Genomic DNA, 20,141 nt, shown 5'->3' with positions numbered 1-20,141 from the left:
CACCCCCTCAATGCAAGTCTATGGGAGAGGGCATGACATCCGTCATGCCCCCTCCCATAGACTTGCATTGAAGTGGCGGGACTATGACATCACGAGCTCCCGGCGCCGGCTCACAGTTTGCTCTAAACGCTGAGCAGCGGAGTACCCCTTTAATGTCCCACTGCTTGCATATCAACAGTATGGATCAGTCTTTGGTGACATTGTTTTGACTTGAATATTTAAGGATTTATATATCACCCATACATGCACCAGGGGGGGAGATTTATCAAAACGTGTCCAGAGGAAAAGTTTCTGAGTTGCCCATAGCAACCAATCAGATGGCTTCTTTTATGTTTCAGAAGCCTTTTCAAAAATGAAAGAAGCGATCTGATTGGTTGCTATGGGCAACTTTGGAAGTTTTCCTTTGGACAGGTTCCCATAGATGTCTCCCAGGACTCTATTTATGATGCACTGTTTTACACAAGCTCCTTACACTTCTGTCACATAGCTATAATGAACATTACAGTCAAAGATGTCACTGCTTTTACTGCTCATGTGATGCTGCGCTGAGGCATCATGGGAATAATAACTTAGCATAGAAAAAAATGGGTCCGGATCAGAAGCATAAAGAAAGTCCGGAGTGTGATAGATAGGTGGGGTGCAGTTAGGAAAAAAGTTGTGTTTCTGCTGAAGGTCTTCTTTAAGTCCCCATTCTCAACATTTACATAATATATGCATAATTATCTGTAAAGAATTTGACGGAGAAAAGTCACTTTGACTAGCACAGCCACTCAGCCACAGCCTATTTGTGATATCCACATTGTTATTAGTGATGAGTGGCAGGGGCCATATTCGAATTTGCGATATTTCACGAATACATGGACGAATATTCGTCCAATGTTCGCAAAAGTCGCATATTCGCTATGTTCGTTATTTTTTTTTCTACGTGAAAATACGTAATTAAATTCACATATTGCGCATGCAGGATTATATCTTTCAACTTAAAGAAGGGAGGGATCAGTGTATTTGTGCATATTTGCATATATTCGCATAAAAAAACTAATATTCTTCATTACATATATATATCACTATATTCAAAATATTTGCAAAATCGCGAAGTGCCGATATTCGCGGTAAAAATTTGCATTTCAAATGTTCGCGCTCAACACTAATTGTTATATGGCATTGGCTTCCGATGCTGTATAAGTGCTCCGTGTTGTAAAATGTTCTTTTTCTAATGTTTACTTCTAATTGATTCTACTGGAATGAGTTTGCCTGTGTATCTACTGTAAAATTGATTTTGTTTTCTACTTTGTTTTTGCTTTCTCATTAAACTATTTTCTTGCCAGAATGCTACTGAATTGGCTATGTGGTATTTGCTACAAATTGGCTCACTGCTGGTTTGAGATTTGCCTACTGGGAAGAAACAAAATATCTATTTAGACAGCTAAAACTGGCAGCGCTTAGCAGGAAAGTGCATCACTGCCGAAATTACAAGATATGCTTATTAGGAGCTTCACATAAACCACTTAATAAAACTTACCCAAAATATAATAGCATCTTCAGATCGCAAAATTGGCCACATAATTACTTTTGTACTGTTAATGTTAATTTTGATATTAAACAAAAAAAAAGTATAAACTTTAGTTGCTCATAGTCATTTGAAGAATATGGCAATTGGTGGGATTCTTTTCACTTAAGCAACTTCACCACCGTATCTTCTACCGTTTGGATTTAAGATCTCATTTACCTAACTACCTGAAACCATTATAGGTTTTGTAAGGTTCAGGAAGGGATGCATGAATCTTGTGGAGACTGCTGAACCTGTATTTTATAGACTGGGAGTGGACCTGAGATTTCCAACTATGTTCCTAAGTTTCTGTTGCAAATAAAGACACTTGTTGGACACTTCACTTCACTTATTGGACACTTCACTAGGGTCAATTTTCAGAACAGCTAAGGCATTTAAAAAGGATTGTCCCGAGAATTTATTTTAGATATAAAAGAACTTAGTGTGGGATGAAAGAGAACATTTACTAACCCATTGCTAATCCCCAACTAATGCTGTTATGATGGCACCATTCCATGCTGCCAAGTGCTTCCCAATGTCTTCTCGACAAATAGAAAATTGCCACTTACCCAATAACTGGCCTAAAGGGTGATCCAACTCAACCAGTGATTGGGAGAGCACAAAGTGCGTGCTAGAGGGGACCGGCAGCATCAAGATGGCATTGGCAGGTGGGTACATGTTCTTAACTTTTTCATCCCACCAGCTCGATATAGCATAAATTATCCTTTAACTTATCAGTTTCTAATTCTGAGTTACAGTTTGTGTTGTAGCGCTGAGTTGCGTTCCCAATTCTATGACTAATGAGTCATAGATTAAATCTCCCAGAAGTCACTGCTTGTTTTTCGACACATAACATGTTCTACTAATTTGCGATATGGGGAGGGTAAGGAAACCTGATGTGCAGAAAACTGCATTACGGTGCTTTTACACAGTGCAGTTTTGAAACCAAAACCAGGTATGGATCAAGAACAGTTGCTTATATTATTTTTTCTTTATCCATTACATACCAGTAGTGGATTAGAAAAAAGAAAAAGAAGCGGCATCTGTTTTTGTTACCTGATTCATTATGATGCACACCTGCTTATGGCTTCAAAAGTGGAACAAAACTGCATTGTGTAAGAGCACCCTTAACTGAACTGTTAGGGTGTGTCATGACATACCTATTGTTTGATTCCAATCAAAACCAGCAGAATTGGGAATGCCGTCCTTTATAGGGCTGGATTCACACTTGGCAAATTTTGCTGCCGATAGTTCGGCTACTGAAAATCAGTTCCATTCATCTGGCTTTTTACAAGTTCTATTCAGATCAATGCGACAGTTAACAAAATCTGCCGTGTGTGTATATCCCACCCCAGTATAGGCTGTAACTCAGAGTCAGTACAGAATAAGGAAAATACTGTATTTGTGTGTTTCTCCCTTCTTTTGTATGGGAAGAAAATCTCTACCCGGAAGTGAGGCAATTATTTAGCCAATCAGAACTAGAACTATTGTTTGTGGATGCAAAATATGGGAATAGTAAAATATTGTTTTGGAGCACAAAGGTGCAGCTTTATTGTCACAAGAGTTATCTTCTAACCTAGATAAGTTACTATTAAATCAAACTAATAATGTCATTATGTTAACCAGCACAAAGACGAAAATCAGGGCATTGGTCTTGTCAACAGGATGTAAGCCAAATACATAACCATATATTTTAACGTCACTATTTTTGTTTATCTACCTTTGGCTTATGAAAGGTTCTTTGCTAAATAACCTTTACAAAGCAACTATCTTGTGACATTGAAGCAGCTTCTTGTCCTTTAAAACCCAGCATGTGCAATATGGAATGTTGGAGCTGAGAAATGGAATGCTGGAATGAACAATCAATCTGTGTTCTTATCTTCTGTTGGCATGTTGTCCTGAAGGGATTGTCCTATCTTGTGGATGATCCCCTGTTATCTGTACGAACTTCCACTCTAAAGGTATTACATTTTCTTTTTCAATTCATGTTTTTAATTGCGGATGGGCAAGTTCGCAGGTTTTTAAAGTCAATTTAAAAAAGGGACGATTCTTTTGAAGGGCCACCATCAGGAATTTATGGGTCCCACACAGCCATGGAGTCTGGGGGAAGGACAAGGCATCCATTAGGGACCCTCTTAGGAGAGGCTTTGTGGGACACCATCGGGTTGCAGTGACCCTAGAGAAAGGAGATAGTGGGAACACTAGGATAAATTGGCAAGGAGGCAAAGAAAGGAGTAGGTAGGCTGGTAGGGACGAAATGCAACATGCCGGAGACAAGGGTAGACATTAGGTGGCAGGGCTCTGTGACAAGGGTAGAGGAACATAATACAGCATAAGGGAAAAGGGGGAACAAGACAGTATGTGGGGAGGGGCTCTGTTAGGGGCAAGGTAAGACAGTAGGTTACAAGGATAGGGGGAAAGAGAGGATTTTGGGAACGGAAAGTGTCATGGACAGGCAGGTAGACAGGGGGCAAGTTACCTGGCAAGGGCTTGGGAAGGGGGAGGGGAGAGAAGGTAATCAGAGGTTCTGTTGGAGGGAAGTGGAAGGGCTCTGAAGGAGAAGAGGGTAGAGGGGATTGAAAGCAACATGGATAGCAGAAAGATGGGAAGAAAAGAAAGAACCTGGCAAAGGACATGTAAAGGGTCTGGATAAAGACAGTAGGTTAGTAGGCTTTTTTAGATAAGAAGGGAGAGTGTTAGATAGTAGGACTCAGTAGGGGGGGAGGGGTTCAGTGGGTGGTGGTGAGCAAGCAAGCAATACCAGCCATACAGTTTTAATGGTGGCCCTTTACATTTGTATACACTTTTAAACACCTCATTTCCATTGACTCCCCAGCATAAGGGCCCCACTGCAGTAGCAGAGTACCAGGTCTGATAAGACTTTGCTGGGAAATCAGGTGTATTTCACCTAGCACACTCAGAAGACTCAGTGTATCTCATAAACCACACTCAGATGTAAAACCTGGGGATACATGACAATGCCCAAACATGAAAACCTGGGAAAATGCCCACTCTTGGTTTTAAAATGATTTCAGTCTAAATCCATGCTGTTACTGTCTAATACACGGAAAAAGTTTGCTTAACATGATAAATAAGAGTCAGTATCTTACATTCATGAAAAGTAGAAATAGAAATAGATCAATGGATGATAGATTGTGTTTTTATATATTCTCTGTACAGTAAAACTGCACAGTAGGCAAGAATCTGCAACAAAAGCATTCTGCTGAAATAATGGAAGAAAGTACTGCAGCAAAAATGTTATTCCTGTTTAAATGAGAAGTAATATCAGCACATTAAACCAGAAAGGCAAAACAAAGGTTATTGCACTTCTTTAAGGTCCTTCTTGACATAAAATTGAAGTGCACTGCATTTATATGTTTATTCATAAACATACAGAGTTATCCCGAGGGCTCAAATCTGAATCCAAGCAAACCCTTAAGGGCTATGAATTACTTTTTGTCCAACAACAGCACGAGAGTTTACAATTACTCTATTTCTAAAACTGCTTTGCTGACAGTGGATGCTTGCATTCTTTCCAACAACAGCGCCACTCATAGAATGTACATGGTATTGCAGCTGAGAATCATTGACAGGAATAAGGCTGTACTTTAATACCAAATAGAGCCCATAAATAATAGCAGCATTGTTTCTGGATGAAAGAACTAAGTCGACCCCTTAAATTTTAAAGAGTACCTGTCACCAAACTAAACATTTAAGATATAGTTCCTTATGTAATTATTAGACACTTTGCTATTTACTTACTGTTAAAATTCTCGACCTTTATATGTTTTTAATGTGATTGAAAAAATGGCCACTAGGTGGCTCTGTTCTGTTCCCTGCACAAATCAAACAGTTTGGTCTCCTCCCAGCCTGGCAGGAGACCAAACTCAGAAAGTGCATGCGAGGCATGGCGAGGCACAGCTCTCGCAGGCTTCAGTGACATCACACCTGCTGGGGAACACCCACATTCTCCTACCGGGAGCTCACACTATGTGAGCAAGGGGAAATGTATGATACAGAGCATTTTAAAGCTCGGAAATTTATTTAAGGACAGGAGGGGTGTTAGGGAGTAGTAAGCGAATATAATCTGAGTTAGTTTAGAAAATATGGTTTGATGACGGATACTCTTTAAAGCAAACATACAGCAAGCTGGATCTAGTTCCAATTTGCTCATAGAGATATTGGTTTATTAACAACAGGAGCCTTACAGTGAGCTGTGCTTGCTTAGAAGGTTAATGCTGTTATTGTGCTGTATGTCTCAGTGATAGCAGACATTTTGTACAGTTAATAGTATGGGTAATAGAAATCCTATAATCATTCTGGTACTGATATTTGCTTTCTTTACAGAACCACGAGTTCATGGACGAACAGATGTTTGAGCAGAACTGTCGTGAGAGCTCCATGCAAAACTATCCAACCAGCCGCAGCCCATCATTGTCCAGTCACCATGGACTTTCATCCTGCTGTTCTCGAAGGAACAAGAAGACCACACATTTCCCAAACTCTAATGTTCCGGCTACAAGGCTACGTAGCATGCAAGAGCTTAGCACTATTCACATCCAGTGTGGGGATCAACCTACCCTAACTACAAGGTATGAATGGCAAGAATGAAAGCAAAAGGTGAAAGTTACAGTAGACATCTCTAGGTACCTAGCAAAAACTCCTATGGTACATCTGTATAGTTTAAGAGGCGTTATATGGATATTCCCATCACACAAAGTTAGCCCCTATGTAGATGATAGTTCAGCACTGTTCAGAAGCCCCATAGAGAATTAATGCACATGTTGGGTGCCTTATTTATTTGGAGGTTTTCCTCTGTTCTTGTGATTGCTGGAGGTCCCAGCAGTCGGACCGCCACAAGGCAGCTTGTTATCCCAACCCTTTGTGAGTTGGGAATACCCCTTTATGGATTTATCAAACAATAGCTAGTCTTTTTTATAATAAAAAGTTATATAAAAAGTATAAAAGGTATAAATTTAGCACAGTTTTCAAGATCTCTACTTGCAAATATTCAATGGGAACCCTCAGCTGTCATAGTCCTGTAATGGCAGCAGAGATCTTGAAAACCTCAAGGAAATGTTATATCTTTGCATTATACAAGTATAACCTTTAGGCTAGAAACTGTAGTACCCCTTTTAGAATCCATCAGTGAAATATAACGGAAACAATGATTGCGAAGATGAAGCAAGGGTCTGGTTTATTGGGAATCATAACAAATCTCATTTTACCGCTTGGATAGTAAATAGAGCTGTTAGTGGAAGCAATTCTACACACAATAGGGGACCGTGCCTCAAAGAGAAAAGAGGGATTAAGAAGTAATGAAGGTGTGTAAAAATAGAAGATTTATGATATATCATGCCAGGAAAATGAAACAGCATGGACAGGAAATACCGTACAACATGGGAGAAATATTTATAAAATAGAAAAACAGTTTATCCAAAGGTAGAAGATCAACAGCAGCCTTTTCAAAAGGGTTTCTACAAGGCTTCTTATTCTACCTTGGGCTATGAGTATACGTAACACCGATACACATTGAAACAACATGTAGGTAAAGGGTAGGATTAGCATTTAAAATACATCCTAAGGGTGCGTTCACACATACAGGATCGTGCGCAGATTTGAGGATTTGTAGCTGCCGATTAGAAGCTGTGCTCAGTCATTTAGGTTACACTGAAATCTGCATCAGTAAATCGTGTGCATCAAATCCTGCGCATCAAATCTGCGTATGTGTGAATGTACCCTTAATGGTCTGAACAGCTGTAGATAAAATGTGGACATTGATGTGGATGCTGACTGCAGTGACAAAATGTAGTTATGATGACAATGAACTGTGTCAACAGTGACAGTACAGAATACACTGGAGCTGAGGAATATTAATATGGTATTAATATACCCTGACGATCATGTGTGCCTCTCTACTGGAAGGCAGAACTGCAAGGTCTTAGGGTCTTTAATATGGGTAGATCCATGCCCAATATAAGCGTTGATCTTGCAGATTGAGGTCCATTTGGTGAGCCTTTTACAAGGGTTAATGATTGTGTAGTCTTTCGCTTCCATCATTGTTGGAAGTAGACACTGGGAATTTCCTCAGCATTCCCAATTCCAGCGTCCGCAGAAAGAATAGACATTTCTGTTCTTTCTGTGAAGTCTGCTTGGAAATGCATTGTTGTCTTTGAGACGGCACATTTCAGAGCGGACCTAGCGCTCACCAGAACATTCAAATGGCGCACATTTTCAGCCGTGTAAACGTGGCCTTAGGGATATATTATGTAAAAAAAGCATAAATACAAAAAAAATGTATGTGTCAGGTAAAAAGGTTATAATCACTAAAGCAGATCTCTAAAATGGGCCTGATCATATAAAAAAAGTGAATTTTTATAATATTTTGCAGCCTCTGGTGCCCATCTAACTATTCTGACAAAAGTGCATAGAGTAAAACCTCGATATCTTGGAAACATGTCTAGATGCAACTTAAAGGGGAACTCCGGTGGAATTTTTTTTTTTTGACAAATCAACTGGTGCCAGAAAGTTAAAGAGATTTGTAAATTACTTCTATTTAAAAATCTTAACCCTTCTAGTACTTATCAGCTGCTGTATACTACAGATATCTGTCCGTGTCAGGAACTGTCAGGTTAGAAGCAAAACCCCATAGAAAACCTCCTGTTCTGGTCAGTTCTGACACGGACAGAGGTGTCAGCAGAGAGCACTGTTTTCAGGCAGAAAAGAAATTCACAAATTTCTCTGTAGTATATATGTAGTATACAGCAGCTGATAAGTACTAGAAGGGTTAAGATTTTTAAATAGAAGTAATTTACAAATCTGTACTCAAGTAGAAAACAGACATGGTGCACATCTACAGTCTTGCACAATGATCCAATTGCTTCTCAGCATAATTTCAAAAACTAACAGGTTGTTAGTATATACGTTTTGATCAAAAAGTACAAGCCCACTCGCCACGTCAAGGCCACCTATTTAGAGTGGGTCCCTAACGTCCCTAGCATAAAATGGCGTAGCGACCACCACCACCGCGACACCAGTGCCCACAGGGGGAACGACCCACTGGCAGAGCGGCCCCAGCGCCACTCAAACCAGTCCATGGGTTGCACCTCCCCGCAGACACGGCGCCACGGCAGCAACGGACGCCGCACAGCACCACACCAGTGTGAACAGGATGTTATAGCACACTTACCAAGCTCTCCCAGTCAGACTGGGAGGCTGCTAGGAAAGAAATGGCCCTTGTGTAGCTAACTACTACTTATATAGGGTTGGGCTGAGGGGGTGGGGAAGAGTGCAGACAACATGTTCAAGCAAAAAAAAAAAAAAGAGGGGACAGAAAACACAATGGCCCTCATTTACTATTCTAAACCCGACTTGTTTTGTCGGGTTTTTTTGGCGCATCATCGTGCACCAGTCTGCGACAGTATGCAAAATTTTTTCCCGACGGACCCGATGTGGATTCTCCCAAACCCGAAAAAGGGGCATAACCCGACATTTCTGAGCTTTCCCACGTATTTATAAAGGTTTCCAACCCGAATTTGTTGAATTGTTGTGGATTTTTTCCCGACAACTCAGAGGAGTTGGAAACCAAAACCAACAAAACCCACGTGCGACAAACAGGATGCGACATAATAATAAATACCAGGGGAAAAAAGCAGTCGGGTAAGAAAGCAACATAGACTTACAACCCGATTTTCTAAGTAAATGAGGGCCATTGTGTACTCAAGTAGAAAACAGACATGGTGCACATCTACAGTCATTATGCTGAGAAGCAATCAGATCATTATACAAGATTGTAGATGTGCATCATGTGTGTTTTCTACCCGAATTCACATTGTGTTTTCTATCCCCTCCTTTTTTTTTTGTTTGAACATGTGTCTGCACTCTTCCCCACCCCCTCAGCTCAACCCTATATAAGTAGTAGTTAGCTACACAAGGGCCATTTCTTTCCTAGCAGCCACTCAGTCTGACTGGGAGAGCATGGTAAGTGAGCTATTGCACCTTGTTCACACTGGTGTGGTGCTGTGCGGTGTCCGTTGCTGCCGTGCGCCGTGTCTGCGGGGAGGTGCGACCTATAGACTGGTTTGAGTGGCATTGGGGCCGCTCTGCCAGTGGGTCGTTCCCCCCCGTGGGCACAGGTGTCGCGGCGGTGGTGGTCGCCGCCCAGTGCTATGCCATTTTATGCTAGGGAAGTTAGGGACCCACTCTAAATAGGTGGCCTTGACGTGGCGAGTGGGCTTGTACTTTTTGATCAAAAATGTATACTAACAACCTGTTAGTTTTTGATATTATGCTGAGAAGCAATCAGATCATTATACAAGATTGTAGATGTGCACCATGTCTGTTTTCTACCCGAATTTACAAATCTGTTTAACTTTCTGGCACCAGTTTATTTGTCAAAAAAATAATTTCCACCGGAGTTCCCCTTTAAACAAAAAGTATTTCTTCCTGCTTCCCGAAAATATGCTTAGAAGGCAAAAAATTATTAGATCTTCTTAAAAGTGGATGAACAATGATATGTCACTATAAACACAGTGACACGCCAAGGTGTTTCGAGCAATAGGTGGCTCTTAGTCATGACTAAGTTACAGTACACATTGCAAGTGTATATACCTTATGTGAAATAGGGAATCTAACAAACATATGTTCTCATGTGTGTACACCCCAGGAACAGGTAGAGTGCCCATAAATCTCACTAGGCAGAAAACCCTGAGCAGAGGAGTCAACAAGGAGAACACCCATACACATAAGCAGATTACCTGAGTCCTATCCCTGGAAGAGTCAATGCCCATAATGATAGAGCGACATCACCTGTCCGGCAAAGGAGATATGACATAACAAGAAATATAGGACAATATACAATAAAATGCAAATAATATAAACATATAAAGATAAGACACAATATTAACCCGCACTATGTGCATAATATGAATAACAGAAGGTATCACATAATATATATGGGCTGTAAATATGAGACTGGACAACAGGGTCGGGTTTAATAGAAATACATCAAATCATTATGATAATTTAACCCTGTCAATCTTTAAATGTTTATGTGCATTTTAATTTATATTGTTCAGTATTTATGATTATGTCATACCTCCTTCACCAGTCAGGAGATGTCCCTCCATCATTATGGGCGTTCACTCTGCCCGGGGTATTAGTCAGGTATTCTGCCTATGTGCATGGGTGTTCTCCTTGTCGACTCCTCCGGCCAGGTGGGATGTATGGGCCCTCCGCCGGTTCCGGGGGCATGCACATATGAGGACATTCATTTGTCTAATTTCCCATAAGGTACATGAACCTGCAATGTGTACTGTATCTTTGCCATGACTAAGACTTACACATAAATGTGAAACGCGTCAGGTTTTTACTGTGTTTTTAGTGACATTTTCATTTCTGTTGCTTTTATAATAATGCTTCTCTTTAATCATAACTGATTTGCTTATAGAGCTCCAGGAAGTTTGCATTCCCTTCTCTTAGTCAATAAACACTTTTCTAAGCTTTTGTTTGGAGGCTGATTAAATAGATACAATATATGGTTGGTATAAGCTCCACCATCACTAGATGATAAAAATAACCTATAAAGAGATGCAACCTGTTATTGTTAAGGAAGATCTGGTAGAACTCTTGCACCAACCCCCAGTTTTGGCATTCAGACAACCACCTGGCCTAAGACAAAAATTAATTAGACGGAAACGTCATTTTCGTGATGAAGATATTGCCAAGAAGCAGCCATATAACAGCAACGTGTGGCCACATGAATGAATCATCTGCTCTGATGGGGATGGAGGAAGTGGCGGAGAAACTAAGAAAAAGTGCTGGCAGTTCTATTAGAAGAGAGCTGAGGAAATGTAACTGTTATCATATATCATTACTAAAGGGGATGTCTGGCTTAATACCCAAGAGCATTAGGAGTCAATAGAAGGGAGTTCCTCATTTAGGACCTCCATCAATCAAATGGGACAGAGAGTGGCTACTAAGAGGGTCTGTCACTTTTGAGCCTGAAACACGGGTACATCTGGATTTTTCGACAAATCTACTGTTTAAAAAATAAAGAAGTTTAGAAAATCTAGGCCAATGTATGTACAGAGGTAGTCTGCCTTAGGGTGCGTTCACACGGAGTAATTCAAGAGGAATTTACTCGAGTAATTCCTCTTGAATTTTCCTCTCCAAATTAATGCACATCTCCTCTGCCCATTGACTTTAATGTTATTTCTGCTGGCCTGTTCACACTGCGGAAATTCTGCTAGCAGAATTCCGACACTAAATTCTGTTCCGCTTGAAGAAAGAACATGTTCATTCTTCAAGCGGAATCCGCTAGCAGAAATCAATTGAAGTTAATGGTAAAAAAAAATTCCGCCCGACATTGTTTTCGCACGGAATTCACGGGCAATTTGCGCGCAATTTGCACAGAATTTGCGTGCAATTTGCACGGAAATGGCTGAAAAACCCTTCACTTCTTTCTCCCCCATGTCCGCGCACAATTCCGCGCAAATTTTCGCCTGTAAATTTTTCAGCGTGAATTACTCTCCATTTACTCTGTGTGAACGCACCTTTAGACCCATTGATTTTGGAGGAAAATATCTCCACGTACATGGAGTTCAATGGAGTCTGTGCAGCAATCCGCAGAGGTTATTTGTCTCTATATTAAAAAAACTTTACAGGCTACATGCACTGCACTACAGCTTCTGTACACGGATGTAAAAAACTGACTTCTACCTCAAGGGGGTTTAAGTGCCTCAAAACATTATGTGTGAACATAATGTTACTACAGACCATTGGTGAATTAAAGGGGCCGTAGTGCTCCTGCAAGCGCTTACATCTCTTTGCTGGTTTGTCAAGCACTGCTCCATACATTATCTGTGGGTAGGGTTTCTACCTGGCCGATATTTTACTGGCACAGATGGTATTTTGACCACCTGCCGGTATTTTTATATAAAAAATACCGGCCATGCAATGGCCAGTATTTATCCAACCAATCCTCCAACTCCACATACTATACCGGTGTTTCCCAACCAGAGCGCCTCCAGCTGTTGCAAAACTACAACTCCCATCATGCCCGGACAGCCAACGGCTGTCCGGGCATGCCGGGAGTTGTAGTTTTGCAACAGCTGGAGGCACCCCTGGTTGGGAAACATAGACCTATACTATATACTAATATATAATTCAACATGCTGGGAGTTGCAGTTTTCGTATGGAGCAGCTGCTGAGCCACAGGCTGTATCAGGGTATTCTGGGAGTTGTAGTTAGTAACTAACCTCAACTCCCAAATTTAAATAAAAAAAAAAAGCGATCAAAAATTCACATCCAAACAATAATGGTACGGTTAAAAACTACAGATTGGGGCGCAAAAAATGAGACTTCATACAGGCCCATATAAGGGGAAATAAAAAAAGTTATAGGGGTGGTCAGAATAGGACAAAATTTCCCCTGCATATGTGTATTCTGTGTTGTCACTCATATATAATTAATTATGCAAATTAGCATGGCCGGTATTTTTTTTTCTTTTTTTGCAAGAAAGGGGGCAACCCTATCTGTGGGGTAAACCACCATACACTTTAGACTGTCGGCTGAACTTACTGAAGTTATCAGGTTCTGTTAACTGTTGTCTAAATTTTATGGGCATCTTTATTAAGTATTTCTCACAGAAAAGGATTGCAGTAACACGTGTTTTACTGTACACACGTTTATTCCCTTTGTGTGTATTGGAACTAAACCAAAAAAGGGAGGAAAAAAAAGCAAATGGGACATAATGTCACACCAAACTCCAAAAATGGGCTGGACAAAATTATTGGCACCCTTAACTTAATATTTGGTTGCACACCCTTTGGAAAAAATAACTGAAATCAGTCGCTTCCTATAACCATCAATAAGCTTCTTACACCTCTCAGTCGGAATGTTGGACCACTCTTCCTTTGCAAACTGCTCCAGTTCTCTTATTGGAAGGGCACCTTTTCCCAACAACAATTTTAAGATCTCTCCACAGGTGTTCAATGGGATTTAGATCTGGACTCATTGTTGGCCACTTCAGAACTCTCCAGCGCTTTGTTGCCATCCATTTCTGAGTGCTTTTTGACGTATGTTTGGGGTCATTGTCCTGCTGGGAGACCCAATATCTCGGATGCAAACCCCGCTTTCTGACACTGGGCTGTACAGTGCGACCCAAAATCCATTGGTAATCCTCAGATGCCAGAAGCACCCAGTGCCAGAGGCAGCAAAAAGACCCCAAAACATCATTTAACCTCCACCATATTTCACTGTAGGTACTGTGTTCTTTTCTGTGTAGGCCTCATTCCATTTTTGGTAAACAGTAGAATGATGTGCTTTACCAAAAAGCTCTATCTTGGTTTCATCTGTCCACAAGACGTTTTCCCAGAAGGATTTTGACTTACTCAAGTTCATTTTGGCAAAATCTAGTCTTGTTTTTTACATCTCTTTTTTTTATCCTCCTGGGTCTCCTGCCATAGCAGTTAATTTCCTTTAAATGTTGATGGATAGTTTGCGCTGACGCTGATGCTCACTGAGCCTGCAGGACAACTTGAATATCTTTGGAACTTGTTTGGGGCTGCTTATCCACCATCCGGACTATCCTGCTTTGACACCTTTCATCAATTTTTCTCTTCTGTCCACGCCCAGGGAGATTAGCTACAGTGCCATGGGTTGCAAACTTCTTGATAATGTTGCACACTGTGAACAAAGGCAAATCTAGATCTCTGGAGATGGACTTGTAACCTTGAGATTGTTGATATTTTTCCACAATTTTGGTTCTCAAGTTTTCTTCTCCTCTTTCTGTTGTCCGTGCTTAGTGTGGCGCACAAAAACACACAATGCAAAGACTAAGTGAACTTCTCTCCTTTTTATCTGCTTTCAGGAGTGATTTTTATATTGCCCACACCTGTTACTTGCCCCAGGTGAGTATAAAGGAGCATCACATGCTTGAAACAATCTTATTTTTCCACAATTTTGAAAGGGTGCCAATAATTTTGTCCAGCCAGTTTTTGGAGTTTGGTGGGACATTATGTCCAATTTGCTTTTTTTCCCTCCCTTTTTTGGTTTAGTTCCAAGACACACAAAGGGAATAAACATGTGTATAGCAAGACATGTGTTACTGCAATCCTTTCCTGTGAGAAATACTTCATTTTCTAGAAAAATTTCAGGGGTGCCAATATTTACGGCCATGACTGTATGCATCAAACTTGCTGGCAACCCTATGTAGAGGTCAGGAAGGGAAGCGTAGCCATAGCTGTTGGATGATGTCCTGGATGAACTACAGCAAGCATTCATAAGGCGGACTCTTCACATGAAGCATGGAACTCCCTGCTGTCTTTTTGCTTTGTTAAACTTTGGTTGAAAGCTCTGGTGGTCTTCCCATTGGATGCTAGAACTGTCAATCATAGCTGAGAGGAGGAGTCGGAGAAACACAATACAGACTTCCATGCACATAACCAGAAGAGCCCACCTTCTGGACACTTGCCTTGATGGTAGCTATTTTTATCAGGGAAACAGTAGGCGTTGTTACATTCCTCTCCTCAAGCTAAAAGCAGAAACAATATATTGTATATTTTGCCTGTGTGGCACATTGAATAGATCTAGTTTGCTTTAAAAAGAAATCAAGTGCGTAAACAAGGAGCTGTGATTCACTGAATGCATGTTCTACCGTCACCATGACTCTCATAGTCATGACAGCCCTGTCAGCATTCTTGACATGTAATGATCATGGCTCTGTAGGAGAAGCCTTTCAAGTGCTGCGAATGCCTTACTCAGACATGTAATGGTACAATGCATCACAAGGGAGTTTAGATAATATTAACACTTTCAGCTGAAATATTTTCTGTCTTCCAGTCGATCCAGCCTGAACTTGAAGGCAGACGACGGCTTAAGATCAAACTGCAAATCTGCACAGATCACAACAGCGATCATAAGCATCCCGACCCCCCCAGCTTTGACACCAGACGGAGAGAACCGACCTGCAAGCCCGCCTGGACGCACCACAAACATTCACAATACAAGCAACGTTGTAAAAGTTTCTGCGTTGTAAGACACTGTAACTAGCGTAGTAAATCGAGGCTGCCGTGTCGTGTCCTTTTTTGCTGCAAAATAGTGGAATTAGCAGTGAAGAAGTGACAAGCTTCTGCTAAACTTGCCATTTACCACCATGGAAAATTCACGAAGGAGCACTGGTTATATACATATACACCTATACTCATGCCTATAGGGTTATGTATATTTTGGATGTTGGCTGCTAGGAAGTTTCATGGCAAGTAAAGGAGTTAACACGAAAAGCAAACTGGCAACACTGTGTCTAAACACCTTTTTTTAAGGTTTTCAGTGGATAATATTTATTCATGAAGAAATGACTCAACTTACAAAAATAAATAAAAAAGGGATTGACAAGGAGTAGCTTTTGATGGTCATCAAAAGGGAACGGGGACAAACCAATGCAATTTTCTTCTTGCAAGAGAATCTGCAAGCAACCAAAATGACACAAAGTTGTGTGTTACTGATAAAAGGTCGGACTTAGGGGCTAGGGTGGGTTTTGGGGGGAACCGGTCAAAGAAAATTCTATTTTCCTGCATTTTCTGTGAGAGTGGACATTGAACTGTTCAGAGAACAGAATAGCTCCTAGCACATTTCAGGACGGGCACATTGTAGATGCGAGCACATACTCACACTCATCTTCCCTTGCTGATGTTCTTAATTCTTAGATCATTTTTGTATTAGCCTTCTAAGTCCAAGCAGTGCAGGCTGTGATGTTGTCAGGTATTATGTCTGTGAAGATAAAAAAAAACAAAAAAAAACACAAAAAAACAACAAAAACAAAAAAAATTAGTGAACCATAAAGAAAAAAAAAAGTAAAAAAAAAAAGAAAAGTATATGAAAATCTCTTTGATAGCATTTAGTTTACGCGCCACCATTTATTTCCTGCTTCATAGTTTCTTTCCATTCAGAAGCAGAAGAAGCTGCAAGTTCTGTAAGAAAAAAAAAAAAAGTAAAATAAAGAAAAAAGTTAGAGAAGTACATGATACGGGAACTCTCCCTGATATCCGGTCACAATGAATTCAGGCACCCTGGAGTAGACGTGTTGTCAAGTTTTCTTAATATGGAGTAACCTGGATTTTTAGAGCTCAGTGTAAATACTGTAACCATTCCTTGGTGTTTTTGCATAAATTTATTGTGGCTCCGCACCTCAGGTGTTACTCAGATAACAGACTGATCGTGCCGCAGTGTGCTGTTATAGGAGACTATTTTTATATGCATATCTATATATATATATATCTTAGTAAAGCTTAGGGCCAGGTACACTAGTGTATTCTTCCATCCATACTATGTTCCCCTGCTGATAACGGCGTCATTTTTATTTTGTTCATATAAAATCAGACCTTCACATATAGACAGGGTTTCTAGCTTTGATAAGACATAGGAAGCTGGGATGTCTCGCTAGATGCGCCGCGAGAAGGTAAGGAGCACCTTCCAAGTCAGTCATGTTGCCCTCCAACTCAATGGCTAGCACTCCTGCATAGTTCTGATGGAAGGATCACGGTGCCATTTTCATTTACAGGGCAGAGAAAGGGTTAGAAAATATCCATCAGCGCAGACCCATCACCATGTACGCCACATGATATACACACCATCATTTCCGGCATGTACTGTATAACAAACTGCACTCTGGCTGTATTTAGTAGCATTGCAGCATCACCAGATTTATGTTGATATACAACTCAGGTCAGTAGGTTTGACTATAGAGAAGTCAGTCATAGACTAGTATATATGTGTGTCATGATGGTTGATGGGATGTAGGTGTTGAGCGGTAGCATTAGCTCTGTTTTCAGTGCATCATGTTTACAGGAACAAATTATTCACGTAGAAGACCCAGACAGAAGACATGAGATCTTCTGTATTCCTGAAATTACGGTGAAATATATGGACAGCCATCTTTTTCTAGGAGGCTTGTTGGATAGAGAGACAGGTGCAGTGTTTCCCTTACAAGTGCATAGATTTGACTACATTGTTTTTACATTTATGTTACTTTCTAACATATAACATGTTAAAGCCCTTGCTGCCTACTCTCTGTGTATATGTGACTTTCTTGTATGTTCTTCTATCTTCTGGGCTCATACATCAGTAGTAATGTTGTGTAATAATTGGCCTAAGCCCATAGCCGATAAAGGAGAAAACACGAAAAGCCCCAAAATTCCACAGAATAAGTAAGAACAATCTTAAAGTAGAAAATATTGCAATGTAGTTGAAGCGGTATTCCTATTTATCCCGATTTAATATCCACACAGGCTATACATTTCTTTCTTTAGATACATAGTGGTGTGTATCTATAGTGGTTGCATAGGTTTGCTACAAAGGCATCTTTATATTTGGTTGCCTATTTCTGTTGTCACCAACCCAGTCCTCAAGGGCCACCAACAATCCAGGTTTTTTTCAGTTACTCAATTGAAATAGAAAAATTCAAATCCTAGACTGTTCTTGGGCCTGCAGGACCACGTTGGGGGCCTCTCATCTATATGGTTCCCAATAGCACTTATAGAATATATGACAGAAGGTTCATGGTTTATGCTAAACAGCACAACCTTCTTAGATATGATCGATTTTTCTAGTATGAGACAGTTTTCTTCCTTCTGAAGGAGAGGAAGTTTGCATACTTTTTCCTCTTAAGCATTACCTAAAAAATAAGTCTGCATCCAATTGCTTTTTTGTAGAAGAGTTAGGCTAGGTTGCCGTTTGCATTCGACCTGTTAAGGGTCCGATCAGCTCTTTTTTTTTCCAGCCGAATGAACCCTGGAATGTGTCAGATGCAAACGGCTAATGTTGGGTCCTGATGGCCCCGTTCACTTGGATGGGACCAGTCAGTGATCTAGTAATTTTACAGGAATTTAGTGCTTGCACCATTTTTTTTTCTGCTAAACTTGACTGAACTTCCAGTGGAGCTCAACCTAACAGAGCCCAACGGCAGTGTGAACGAGGCTTTAGTACTCCCTCTGCTAATAGTTTGAGAAGGATCATTGACATTTTCAGCACCTGTTTTACAGGAAAGCAATTGGCCCATATATGGGATGAGGTGCCATTGAATTTACTAGTGCTATAATGAGATCTAATAAAGTCTCTCTTTTGATCGGCCCTCTTTGAAAGTGTTGTCTGTGGCCTTTAATATTTTGCTCGGGGGGGATTATAAAAAAAAAGAAAAATACTTACCTGCACTGTTCCCTACAGCTCCAAGCGTGTCATCATCTGGTCCCCACTCATCATCACAGTTTTCTGCTCCACATCTTAGCAGGTATTATGCAATCACTTGCTGCAGCAGTGTCCCACCTCAGTTAGTGACAGAATAGGCAGGCAGTTCCTGCTGAGATGAGTCCGTCTCTAAAATAGGAAGATCAGTGACAAACAGGGACCAGATTATGTCATTCCAGGAGCTGCAGGGAACCAGGGCAGGTAAGTATATCTTTTTTATTATTTTTTTATTGCACTCCCAGCAAAATATAAAAAAAGAAAAATAAGAAGCAGGGCAACCTCTTTAATAAATGTTGATTTATTTCTTATACAATATAACAATCAGAATTAGAGTTAGGGGAGTAGCCATAGGGGGTATAATGGTTGCTTTTACACCTCTGCACTGAAGATTGAAGGGGCCCAAAGTTTTGCCTGCCCACATGAGGAGACCTATGCTACAAATATCATATTAGTTAGAGGCCCTGATACAGATTTTGCACTGGGGCCCAAGAGTTTTAAGTTATGCTTTTGATTGAAGATATATATTGATTTATTTATATATATATATATATATATATATATATATATATATATATATAAAACCAATTTTTTTATATAATATATATCAACTCCCTATACACTAGTATCAGGACCCTTTTAGATGTGGGGAATTCTGATAAGACATAGGGCTAATAGAAATATCACTAGTCTGTTCAATGAAAGACAACAGTCCACTGACAGACAATGGGCCTCTGTGAACAGTAGTTTGGCTCTACAGCTGTATTGGCATTAGCTAAGGAAGACTATCAGACCGCTCCCACCAATAAATGAAGAGTCCTGAGAAGGCCCTAATAGTAATGAGTTGTAGTTTATAAAGTGACTCCGACATGGAACATTACTTTATAGAAGATATATAGCCTAAATTTATACTTCAAGTACATTTTTGTTAGTATATTAGAGAGCATAATGCCCCTTTATAAATCATGATTTATTCTCTTTCCAATTTGTTTATAGCCATTGACCTGAGCTCCATAGGCAGCCAAGCCACAATAAATACTACTATATGTCACTTACAAGAACAGGAGATGAAAACAGATGTATCCCTTCAACGTTCCAGCCTATTTGGCATTATAGATGACCTGTCTCGGCTCCCTGCCACATCATTCTCGGCTATCCCCAGTATGGCCTCACTTTTGTTAAATGCCATGGGACAGTGTGGCTTTCTAGTCAATTGTTACTGTCTCTATCATGTTAAGGTTGTAACTCACATACATCAGGGCATCGTGTGACAATCAAATTGCCACTACTTGAGCTTGAAATGTCAAGCCGAGGTGTGAAATCATGAGCATTGATCTACCCTTTGCTGCCTTTC

The 20,141-nt window shown here is 40.4% G+C and overlaps 1 protein-coding gene across 3 annotated transcripts in view; it reads left to right on the top strand.

The window, feature by feature from the left end:
- Window positions 1–19,344, top strand: part of KCND3 (potassium voltage-gated channel subfamily D member 3) — a 453,762-nt gene extending 434,418 nt beyond the window's left edge. For 2 of the 3 annotated variants that reach the window (XM_056558279.1, XM_056558280.1), the window contains 3 exons: window positions 3,454–3,510; window positions 5,897–6,141; window positions 15,392–19,344. In XM_056558279.1, coding sequence (XP_056414254.1) covers window positions 3,454–3,510; window positions 5,897–6,141; window positions 15,392–15,587 — 498 coding nt within the window. In that variant the 3' untranslated portion in view covers window positions 15,588–19,344. The remainder of the gene's footprint in view (window positions 1–3,453; window positions 3,511–5,896; window positions 6,142–15,391) is intronic. The other variant, XM_056558281.1, reaches the window with a different exon arrangement.
- Window positions 19,345–20,141: the final 797 nt, after the last annotated feature.

Source organism: Hyla sarda, chromosome 2, assembly GCF_029499605.1.
Source record: "Hyla sarda isolate aHylSar1 chromosome 2, aHylSar1.hap1, whole genome shotgun sequence".
Classification (NCBI taxonomy): domain Eukaryota; kingdom Metazoa; phylum Chordata; class Amphibia; order Anura; family Hylidae; genus Hyla; species Hyla sarda.
The sequence above is the reverse complement of the archived record's forward strand: the minus strand, read 5'-3'. Positions and strand labels throughout refer to the sequence as shown.